This window comes from Eschrichtius robustus, chromosome 10 (genome assembly GCF_028021215.1).
Source record: "Eschrichtius robustus isolate mEscRob2 chromosome 10, mEscRob2.pri, whole genome shotgun sequence".
Taxonomy (NCBI): Eukaryota; Metazoa; Chordata; class Mammalia; order Artiodactyla; family Eschrichtiidae; genus Eschrichtius; species Eschrichtius robustus.
This window is the reverse complement of record NC_090833.1, coordinates 17,407,401-17,419,522: the sequence shown is the minus strand read 5'-3', so window position 1 is coordinate 17,419,522 and position 12,122 is coordinate 17,407,401. Positions and strand designations below refer to the sequence as shown.

Sequence of the window (12,122 nt, the reverse complement as noted above, 5' to 3'; positions counted from 1 at the left end):
CAACAGCCTCCTAACTGGTCTGTCCCCCTCCAGCTCTTCCTCCACTGTGGAGAGAGTGATCTTCTTAAAACAGCACAGGGCGATGCAACTCTCTTCTTCAAAAACCGTCCTGCACTCCCCATTTCGCATAGGTTCAAGTTCAAGCTCTCTCCTGCTCATGTGGAGATGTGTTTTCTTAGTACCCAGCCACCCCCCATTCATCCTTCAGAATTCAGCATTTCTGCTGGTTCCTCAAAGATGTCTTTCATGGGGTCTTGGCAACTGCAATAGGGTGACCCCATCTGAAAGGGCAAGTACTTGTGAGGCTAGAGCTCCTACATTTTCAAGAGAAAGCAGAAATCAAGATTTTTATCATATTTTTAAAATGTTGGATACAATAATTTTATCCAACACAGCATGCCTGCGGGGATGAATTTGGCCTCTGGGCCCCAGGTTTGCACCTTTTGCATATGGCCTGTCTCATAAGCGTACAGATGTGCAAATTCACGCACATCACAAAGTTGTCACAGAAGAAGCATTGCCTAGCTAAGCAATTTTGTTTTTCCAAATCATTCAGGTGTTGTCTCTTCACAAATCCCACTATTCCAACTCATAGGCTGCCACGATCCCTTCACACAAAACTGCCTTTTTTTTTAGGAAAAGATAAGATGGAAAGCATAGTGTGTTTTCATACACTGTTAGGTTAGAAAAGATATGCAGGGTTTGAAGTTGTGGGATAATCAGTGCAATCGCAATTTTAGATGTTACTTGGTTGAGCGTGCCAACATTCACAGCAGCATTACTCATAATAGCTCAAAGGTGGAAATAGCTCAAATGTCCAACAGCTGATGAATCAATAAACAAAATGTGACATATCCATACAATGGAATAATATTTGGCAATGAAAATGAATGATGTGGCACAGGTAGATGCTCCAATATGGATGAACCTTGAAAATATAATGCTAAGTGAAAGCCAACCCCCAAAGATAGCACTGTATGATTCTATTTATATGAAAGGTGTAGAATAAGCCAAGCTGTAAAAACAGAAAGGAGATTAGTGGTTTCCAGGGGGTGGAGGGAAGGGGAACTCAGGACTAACTGCTATTGGTACAGGGTTTCTTTTAGGGGAGACAAAAATGTTCTAAAATTAGATTGTGGTGATGGTTGCACAACCCTGTGAATATAGCAAAAACCATTGAATTGTATGGTATGCAAATGATATCTCAAAAAGTTGTTTAAAGAAAAAAGATGTCTTTCATGACTCTCCCCATGATATGAGTTTCCCCCTGTATTTTCTTCAGTGGCACTTCTCACAGTCGGAGATGATATATTTCTTTACGTGTTTGTTTGTGAGACCCTCTCTCCCTCCCCATTTCTCCCTGGCAAGACTATATAAGATTCCTGAGGTCAGTCCCATGATTGGTCTATTTGCCACTCTATACCTGATCTCAACAGAATTAGATATTTAGTCAACATTAGTTGATGCAATGAATGAACAGGTGAATGAACTTGACAATCAAATCCTTTCCCGATCTGGGTCAATTCACCCTTCCCAGCCGTGTTCGGATTATCTTCCTTCATATACCTTGTATTCTAGTGACACAAGACTCTGCTGGATCATCGCCTAAATCCTATAAATTGGGATTCTCACCTCCATTTTTTAGAAAAGGAAATTGAAGCCTGGAAAGTAACTAAGAGTCAGGGCTACATGAGGTCACGCATGCAAGCATCTCACAGGGCACTTGGCACACAGTTGGCAATCGTGCCAGGTAGTTTCACCTCTTTATCTGGGAAAGAGTTTTGCAGGGTAGGAGAATCCTGGCCACCCCACAGGATTGTGAAGAAAAGGGATGACAGAGTGCTGATGCTTGGGTGGGAAGCAGAGAGTCACAATCCCTCAGTGTAAAGAAAAGGGGTGGGGGTGAGGGAATCCTGCTGAGCCTAGTTGAAAAACAAGAAAGCGAGAGAGACTGATTATTCCTTCTCGCTAGTGTAAGCAACTAAAAACGACATGTTTGCTTTATTGCCTTTGGTCTCCCATTTGATTCCTGACAGCCCTCTCCCTCCCTTGGATGCTGGGCTGTCAGGTGCTGAGCTGGTTGGCATCGCTAAGGAGGAGGAGAAAGAACAATTTAAGCAGTATTTCAGGGACCATCACGAGCTTGGGGAGGGAGCTTTTGAAGTTGTTTGACTCTCTCACTGCATTCAAGGAACCCTTGTCTGCCAAGACAGCTTGATGTTTGCAGGTTGGGGACAGCTGGTCTGGGAGGGACCTTTAAGAGAGAAAAACAACAACAAAAAAACCAATGTCTATTTCTTCTGAGGTTTGAGGGAAGAGAGAGAAGAGAGACATCAGACAGGAGTTTTTGAGCCTATAACACTTTCTGAATACGCAATTTTCTCTTCACTGACGTCTCGTTAAATGGGGCCAAATGCAGGCGTAGATCAAAGCTAGGTTTCTGCATTTCACTGTTCCTTCAGTAAGAGAAATCCAAACTCCCAGTATCATTTCTTCATGAGAGAAACTAGAATCTCTCTATAAAGCCTGCAGGAGCTGCTGGAACATTCTGGAGGAAGGTATCTACCTACTACAAATAACAAATAGCTAATGACCAGGGCAAGAGTTATGATAAGAGGGAAGAAGTTAAAACCTGTAAGATTCTCCTAAGGGGCTGATGCTGGGGTATGGTGACAACAGATTTTGGAAACAACTGGAATGGGGTTCAAGACTCAGTCCTGCAACTTACTGATTCTATGACCTTGGAGAAGTTACTCTGCCGTGTTTTAGTTTCATTCTTTTGCATACAGAGACGAGGACAGTAATAGATCACACAGGATGACTGGTGAATATGCAACAGATCTGGCACAAAAGTGGCAATAAATGGTTGTTCTAAGTTGTTATCCCTCTTAGACCTGGGAGTCGAGTTCCTGGCTTGGGAAAGGGGGATACACTCGGTGGGAGCCAATGCCAGAATAAGAACAGGGATGTACTGTTAGCTAATATGTCAAGGGAACTGTAGAGTGGTTTTTCTCAACTCTGGTTGAAAATTAGAACCTGAAAAGAATTTTATACCAGACCCCTTGGCCAGACATTCCCATATAATGGGTCTGAGATGAGTATTTGGAATTGGGTTTGTTTTTTTTTTTTTTAAGTTTTCCAAGTGATTCTGAGGTTCAAAGAGGTCAGAGAACTGGCTAGCCTCTGACAGCCCCTCTTACCACACAGCTGAGGACACCTGATCCACTGTTGGCTCTGACCTGACCCAGATTCTATGACTCATCGTTCCTTCAAGCGGGTAACACCAGAGTCTCCAACCTCCTACACAGGCCCTAAATATCCAGCCTCCCCAGCTGACCTTGTCTTCTGTTTCAGAAAAGAGATCCTCTGTCCAAAGCCTTGGACTTAGTAGTTTGCTTTGTCCCAGGCCTAGTGCACTGTCCTTTGGGAAAGATTCTGGATTGCTCTATTTCTAGAAAAAAGCCCTTGCACTCTGGTTTGTAGCTTACTTCTTACTTCTTACTGACTGTTCTTCTCAGTGGTGTGCTAGTAATTATTTAACAATGGGCTCTGAGGAGGAAAGGGTAAGCCTCCATTGCATTGTTTGCCGATTTGCACGGTGTAAATACTTCTAGCATGGTTGCTTATAAGCTACTATTGTGACGTCACTCACAGCGGAGTTGGGAACGATGAACGAAACCGGCTCCACAACTGCTTTGGGTTGGCACCAGCACAGCACTGGAAGATCTCTTTGTCATACGTTTTCCTCCCCGACCAAATACCAGGACCCTGGGAGGGTTGGTCCACATGGATGCTGCCTTTTCCCCTCTACACTGAACTAACTTCTCAGTGTCTGAGCTAGTTCTGACCATTTCCTGTTCCCAGTCCTAGCTCCTCCAGGGCTGACGCTCTCTGAAGGGTTAGAGAGTTTGCACCAGGACATTCTCAGGGATCTGATCAGGCTGTTGTACCAGCAAGACATGGGTACCTACCTCCTGTCTTGTTAGTATATATCTTATGCAGGTACTGTGGTACGCACTGCACATATATTATCTCAGTCATATAATGGTCTGACCAGGTTTTGAAACCAAAGAGCTGAAGTCCAAATCTCAGCTCCCCTTACCTCATGGTAGTCTCAGGTAAGTGACCTAAGTCCCAGTTTCCTTAGTTGTAAAACAGAGGTAAAATAATCCCTTCCCATGGTATTATTTGGAATTCTATAAGATGGTGCATATAGAGAGCATTGACCAGTGCAGAGAGAGTTCAATAAATCAAATGTGGTTTTGTCTTTTCCTCTTTCTCCCTCCTTGTGTCTATAGTTTCCATCATGACTTCTCAGACTGGCGCTGCTGAGAACTTAGAGGGCATCAAGTTGTACCTCATTGATTGACAGCTAGGAAACTGAGGTCCAGAGCCTTGCTCAGTCCTCATAACCAAAGAATGGTACCCCCAGGATTAGAACCCAAGTCTTAAGCCTTCCAGTAGCTTCATGACACTCTCTTGCTTGGCTCTTCCTCCCCCTGTCCCTGTCTCCCACCTTCCCTCACAAGTTCACTCAGCACTCCCTCTCTCTGGCTTTCCACCCAGCCTAATCTGCCCCTGCTTTCCCTATGCCCATGTCCATGCCCTAGGATAACAGATGAACCCACCCCTGAAAGCTCTAATGCTTTCACTTCTGGGGCTACCATCTAACCCTTTGTTTTAAGCACCAGTCATGCTGTCCTCAGTAGGAATCCCTTTTGGGTAGGGAGAGCAGGCCATTTGGGCAGAAGAAGTTGAGAGAAATAAGGACCCTGGAGCCTTGCTTCTCTGCCCTAACCAAGCCCCCCATACCCACCCCACATCTGTCCCACGTCCCCTCCACAGCCTGGGCTTTGGGTCACTCTCTCCCGGTTTCTCTAGCTACAAAGGCTTAGAGGATGATTGAACACCAATCGATCTGTCTTCAGTGTTTACTCTTTTCTGAGTAGCAGGTCCTAGGGGTGTGCTCTGCAGTCTGGCAGAGGGTAGCCTGCAGATGTACCCATGAAAGAGGCTGAGGGACAGCAAGGGACAAGATGGCAAAGATGAAAACCATATCACAATGTCCCCAAGAGGACGGGCCCACCACGTTTATGTTCTTACCTAAAATGCCTTTTTTTTTTTTTTTTTTCCCCCTAGAAGCAAGACCAATTTGCAGACCAGCACATTGGAAAAAGGCTATGGAGTCGTGCCTGGACCAGACACTGATTTGCTGTACTTAACTGGTTACCACTTCGTGAACATTGATCACATGGCAGGCACGCTCCACTAAGCATGCCCTTTGCATACATCCCCTCCTTTAATCCCTGCAACAAGCCTAAGGAAGGGTAGAAGGCCTAACACTAGGCTTACCCTTCGTTACCCAGGGGAAACTGAGGCTCAGAGAAGGAAAGTGCCTTGCCCTACCTCATGCAGCTAGGAAACAGCAGAGCAAGGATTTGGACCCCTGGGTGCTGATTTCCAAACCTGTAATCAGCCTAGAAGGACTACTGTTTACCTACTGTTTTAGTCTGGAAATAATCTCAAATTTATGGAAAAGCTGTAAGGATAAGAAGAGTACAGAGAGGAGCCATGCATCCTTTGCCCAGATTCACCTATTGTTAACCTTTTGCCCCATTTGCTTTGTCATTTGAAGAGATGACACTTTAACCTTGGGAAAAATGCTTCCCTTCTCTGAGCCTTGTTTTTTTGTGTGTACATAAAATGGACAACTGGATGGATTATCTTTAGGGCTGAAAGAAACGCTGTGGCTTGATGAGAAATGCTGAAGAAAGAATGGGATGGGTGCCCCAATGGTCAAGGCATGGTTCCTGCTTATTTCCCCAGCCCATCTGCCATTATTCCCGAAGCTATAGCCTTGGGCTCTACCTAGCTTCTGGGATCTCTCCCGTCCCCACCCTCAGAGCACCTTGTACCTCTGCCCTCATACATGGCAGGTACTGTTCTGTTGATGTTCACCTTTCACCCCACTCCATCCCCATTTCCTGGAGTCTCTGCTCCATCCAGGCATTCTCAGATTAAATTTCAGAACAGTCTCCTTCTCTCAATCCCCAAAGGCCTCCTTTTCTGCAGATATGGCTTGAACTTTCCCTCACCTGTCCACTTCCTCTAAAACATGATTAAACTCTGCGTGCGTGCGTGCGTGCGTGCGTGTGTGTGTGTGTGTGTGTTGGTGGGGGAGAATCAAAAGGAAAAAAAGAATTCACACATCCATACAAAGTGTTGCTTAAATTCAAGAGTTCTTATTACTACAGAAAATCTCAGCTTAAGAACTATCACATTGGGCTTCCCTGGTGGCGCAGTGCTTGAGAATCTGCCTGCTAATGCAGGGGACACGGGTTCGAGCCCTGGTCTGGGAAGATCCCACATGCCGCGGAGCAACTAGGCCCGTGAGCCACAACTACTGAGCCTGCGCGTCTGGAGCCTGCGCTCCGCAACAAGAGAGGCCACGATAGTGAGAGGCCCGCACAACGCGATGAACAGTGGCCCCCGCTTGCCGCAACTAGAGAAAGCCCTCGCACAGAAACGAAGACCCAACACAGCCAAAAATAAATTAATTAATTAATTAATTAAAAAAAAAAAAAGAACTATCACAGTAAAACAAGAAACTAAAACAAAAAAAAAAAATAAGCCAAACCAGGGGTCATTCATGCCCTGGTTCTCTTTGCTGGGGAACTAATCAGCAAAGATTAGAGGAAAGTGCATGGGATTGGGAATCAGATAACCTGAGTTTCTAGAGCTGGTTGAGCAACCAACAGAGGTCCAGAGAGTGAGAGAGACTCGCCCAAGGCCACACAGCCACCCGCACAGAGCTGGGCTGGGAGGTCGATGCTGGGTGCTTGTAATGCTGGACTCAGCAGCAGCTGTCCTGCTCTGTCTCCTGCTCAGCCCTGTGCCTGTGGCTGGACACGCCATCTGCAGTTCTCATCTGGACCTTCAGTTACACGTGAGCTTATCCTGATCAGCATCGCTTCTCTGCGTGAGCTGCATTCCCCCCGCAAGGAGGCTATAACCACCTTGAGGCTGGGGGCCCGGGCCCTGTTTCCCACACTGCCCAGCATCATTCCCTAAATGTAAGTTAGATTAAAATGAGCTTCAGACTTGATGACATGACATGTAAATATCCTTGTTTCACAGATAGGAAAACTGAGGCCCCAAGAGGGCACACGCTAGCCAAGGGTCTCTGAGTGTGTTGGTGGTGGGACTACAGACTTCACTCCACATCTCCGGACTATGAGTCCAGAGTCTTCTGTTGTGTGCGGTGTCATCTCTAGTTAATAAAGGTGGAATTCTGCCAAGTGGGAACCTACCATATCCAGCTACCTCAACAGTTAGTTCTGTCAAATACCATCAGAACTGGCACAGCCCAAACAAATGATGGAGTAGATGGGTATTCACTTGACCAAACATAAAACTCTTTGCTTCACAAAAAACTCCTTTCAGCAGCAAGACCATGTATGCCCTGAGATCAGATTCATTTCACAAAGCATTGTGAGATTTCACTCCTGCTTCCTGGATCGGTCCTAGAGGTGACCTGTATGATACGGATGGCTTAGGGTAGGGGTCAGCACAACTGTGAGCCACCGGTGAGATCTGGACCAGCATCTGCTTTTGGAAATAAAGTCTGATGAGGACACATTATGTTCATTCCTTTATGTGTTGTCTGTGTCAGCTTTCAAGGTAAGGTGGCAGAGTTGAGTAGTTCCAATCGTGCCTGTAAGGTCTGCAAAGCTGAAAATGTTTACTAATTAACCATTTACAGAGAAAGGTGGCTGATTTCTGATTAGGGAAATCCCACCAGACGCACATGTCTCTCCGTCTCTGTTTCTCAGTCCCTTTGTCTTTCTTCCTCTCCACCCACTCACCATATTGATGACTACAGTTCTTTGCTTTGGGATGGGGTGCTACCTGGCCATAGCAGACACCTTTGAGTAACAGTCCCATTTCCCTGACAAAGAACCTGAGGCTCAGGGAAGAAAGGGTTGATTTTCAGACTGTATCATAAATCTCTTTTCCAGTAGACCCTATTGCCAAAATTGAGATTTTAGCTGATTCACTTTGGGGTGCAGACTGTTTTCAAGGGAAGGGGAGTTTCAGGAGGAAAGAACAAAAATTTTTGAGCACCTTTGGGTGAGTCCCATAACCTTCCATCTCTAGGCTTGCTAGCTCTGTGAGGTAGTTATCAATAGCTCGATTTTATACAGAGAGAAGTACCCAGAGGTGAAAAGCCCATCCATGGCCACACAAAGCAGATGAGGTGAAGTCAGAATTCACAGCCAGGACTGGCTGAATCCAATGCCACTGGTATTTCTCTCATGGGACAGGCTAAAGAGAGAGACCTAGAGAGGAGAAACCTGTGAGGTGTCTCTTTTCTCCTCCCACTCCATCTCCTCTCTCTACCATCAGCCTTGGGTGCACCCTCCTCTGCCAGAGAACCTCCCACACTTGTTACATCCCCTCAAGTTGCACTTGCTCCAACCATGCTCGAAGAACCCAGGCAGAACTGGCTTGCAACATCGGTACTCAGGCCCTCCTCCAACTACCAGGCACATCCTTCCCTCGTGGCTTGAGGTGGAAGAATGGGCAGGCCTGAGGCCTTAGTTCTACTCACCAGGAGCGGAAAAGTGAAGAGGAAAGGAGAGGAGATCTTTTTTTTTTTTCCCAGTAACTGGGAATGGAGTGAGAGAAAACAAGAGGGGCCAGATGGAAAACCACCATTCACCCTGAGCGCTCGTAATAATCCAGACACTGGGCTAGGAATTTATTTCATTCATTCGTTAATCCTTCATTTGTTCAAATATATGAACCTATAGTTGAACCAAAAATATGGACCCATCCCTGTGTTTGGTGCAGGGGTGGAAAGCTGGATACAAGTGACAATGGATGTACCTATTCTCGTGAACTTCCAGTTCAGTGGAGGGTACAAACATTGCCCAGAGAACGTATCGGTAAATGTAAAATTCCAGGGGTGAAGTCTGCAGAGGGAACAGCACACGAGCTGGTGTAGAATGAAACAAGGAAATCAGATGTAGGATGGCTCAGCTAAGACATGCCATTTAAATGGAGATGTCAGAGTGAGTAGGAGTGAGTTGGAGAGGTCGGGGGAAGTGCTCTGGGAGAGAATGTTTGTGAAGTTTCTGGTGAGACAGATGGGGAAGTGCTGGAGAAGAGAGCTGGGGAGCAGAGCAGACAGAGCCCTGGAGAGATGTGTGGGGCCAGACCACTCAGGGGACTGTAGGTGTGGCAAGAACTTCACATTCTCTCCCAAATGCAAAAGGACGGATTAAAGCTTCTAAGCAGAGAAGAAGCAACATGATCCCTATTTACATTATTAAAATGATCACTCTGGCTGCAGGGTTGAAAATGGGTTGGAAACAGTAAGTGAGAATATTGAGAAGGCGATTGTAACAGTTTTTAAGCAAAGGATGCAGGGGACAGGCATTAGGATGGTGGCCGTGGAGAAAGGGAAAACTTGTTGCCGGGAGTTGTAGTTAAACGGGAGATGCTCTACGGTAGGTCCTTATTAGTTATCTATTGTATAGCACAGGGAACTCTACTCAATACTCTGTCATGGTCTATATGGGAAAAAATCTAAACAAGAGTGGATATATGTATTTGTATAACAGATTCACTTTGCTGTATACGTGAAACTAACACAACACTAAATCAATTATACCCCAATACAAATTTTTAAAAAATAAATAAATTAATTTTAAAAACTAATAAACAAAAAAAAACCAGGAGATGCTCACGTTTCCATCAACCCCCACCATTACCCAGAGAGGGAGGTATTGCTACCCCATCTTAAACATGGGAAGGTTAGGATTACTGCTTCTGTTCTGTGGATGAACAGTGACAGAGCCAAGTTTGGGCCCAGGTCCTTGGCTCTCTTCGACTTCCAGGAAGCCCTCCCAGAGTCCTGTTTACTGGAACCAACTGGAGAACTCTCTGTCTGGTCTCTGTGTCAGGTAAATAGAATTTCCTGAGCAAACGCTAGTTTTATCCCGTAGACCGTGTGCATTTTACTGCTGTATGTTTCCTTTCGCACTTTGGTTGCTAAGAATCTCTGAGTTAAGCTGTCAGCTCCTTCTGAGAGCTACACAACACGGCATGGCACGGATTACCGTGCATACATCTAAGCTGAATCTGAATTATTTTCCTTACTCTGATTTTCCTTTCAATCCGATTCTCTATTGTGATGGATTTTTAAAAAACTGCATAAACTTAAATCCTTTGAGGAATGGGGTAAGACAGAAAGCAAATAGAGACTGGGTATTCAGGGTATCAGACGCCAGGTTCAGCGTTAACTAGATAGGGACCAGGCTGAAGAAGATTTGGCGTTTGTCGTGAAGCACAAAAGCTGCTTCCCAGATTTTCCTCCAAACCCTGGTTCTGGAACCTTCTCAAGGACTCTGTTACCTTTGCTGCGGCGACGGCTTCGGTACTGCTCCGTGTAGAACGTCAACTGCGTTTCATCGTCTGCCTCTGAACCCGACGTCCCCTTGGCTCTCCCAAAGCTGATTCCCCCTGTGCAATAATCACAATCCATCAGTCATCACAGGCCTCCAGAAGCTTGTTAAATCCCTCATCCATCCCGAAGATCAGCAACCCCATCCCCGGACTCCTTTCTGTAAATCCCAAGTGACCCAGGAGTCGGCATGACTTATAGAAGGCGTTCAGGCTCTGCCATGACTCGGACCTGGGTTCTAACCATGGCTTGGCAGCCTTGGGGCTGTGTGACCTTGAGGAGATGCCTCACCTTTCTGAGCCCTGGGTGCTTTCTTTCTAAAATAGGGGAAAAGCTGTTAACCTTGTGGGGTTGCTTTGAAGATTAAAGGAGATATGATACTTAAATACCTGGTCCGGGGTGGGTACCAGATAATTGATAGGTACATTGTTGCTTAGAATGATGAACCTAACGCTGAGAAAACATTCCAGGTGACTTAGTTTCACACACACATTTCAGACAAGTGCTTCCTCTATGCCAGGCCCAGAGCCAGACACAGGACAAGCAAAGATAGATACCACCCGGTCCTTGCCAGCCAGGGGATCATAAGCTAGTCAAGGGGACAAACGGGATCCTAAGGAGCCTTTAATCTAACCCATGGCCATGTTTCCCACACAGTGAGACACTGGGAATATGGGAGAGAGCAATCCATCCCAACACGGAGGACCCGGGAAGGCTTTATGGAGGAAGGGAGATTTTAGGTCAGGGCTGGAAGGATGGATGGGGGGCTTCAGTGGTAGAAAATGGAGTTGGGAGGAGAGGTAAGAGCTGGAGCATACCTGGGGAGCGGGGGGGCGGTGTGGGCAGGAGGAGGCACCAGAGCAGAGTGCTGACTGGGAAGGATCTGCTGGAGCCACCCAGGGGAAGTCCCCGAGTGCCACACTGAGGACTGGGGGCTTAATTTTGGATGTCACGGAAGGTTCTGAAGCAAGAGAATCAGTTCAGCAGCTGTGCATGCCAGGAAGGACATGACGGTGGCTCACAGACCTCAGAATGGGTGCCAGGGAGGGAGCACAGCCAGGAGTCTCAGGGATCACCAGGTAAGAGGAGATGGGGGTCTAGGTGAGGCCAGGGGTGGTGAGGATGGAGAGGAGGAGATGAGTGCAAGGGATGCTTCAGAGAGAAACTCAGAGGAACGTGGAGAGGGAAAAAGGCGATGCACTCATACGCTAGGAATGGTTGATTACAAAACCGATAAAGGAAGAAAGGCTAGAAAGAAATTACAACGGTTAATTCTTCAGGGAGAAATATGGGTAATCTTTATTTTCTCTGTGCTCTATTTATTTATTTATTTTTAGTCCAGGATGTGGAAAGAGAGGGCTTAAAGTACCGGTGAACTCTTTACCCTAGAGAGGAAATGGTGATGGGAGAGCCTCAGAGCATGTTGGGGTAGGAAACAAGAGGGAGTCTGGTTTAGGAAACTGTTTAGTGAATGGAGCTTCAGACACCTACATCAACAGACTACATCTGGGAGGAGACTCAAGGATCTGGTAAACATGGTTGTCCTGGATGGAGACGTAAGTGGCTGAAGGATGGCGCTGGAGGAAGACTACTTTTCCCTGTAAATGTTTTGTATCTTTTGGATCAGGCACTGTGCAAACCTATTACCTATCCC

The 12,122-nt window shown here is 46.3% G+C and overlaps 1 protein-coding gene across 4 annotated transcripts in view; it reads right to left on the bottom strand.

Moving 5' to 3' along the window:
* Positions 1-12,122, bottom strand: part of ASTN2 (astrotactin 2) — an 899,407-nt gene that overhangs the window by 567,666 nt on the left and 319,619 nt on the right. For all 4 annotated transcript variants that reach the window (XM_068552572.1, XM_068552571.1, XM_068552573.1 and 1 more), the window contains one exon: positions 10,420-10,527. In XM_068552572.1, coding sequence (XP_068408673.1) covers positions 10,420-10,527 — 108 coding nt within the window. The remainder of the gene's footprint in view (positions 1-10,419; positions 10,528-12,122) is intronic.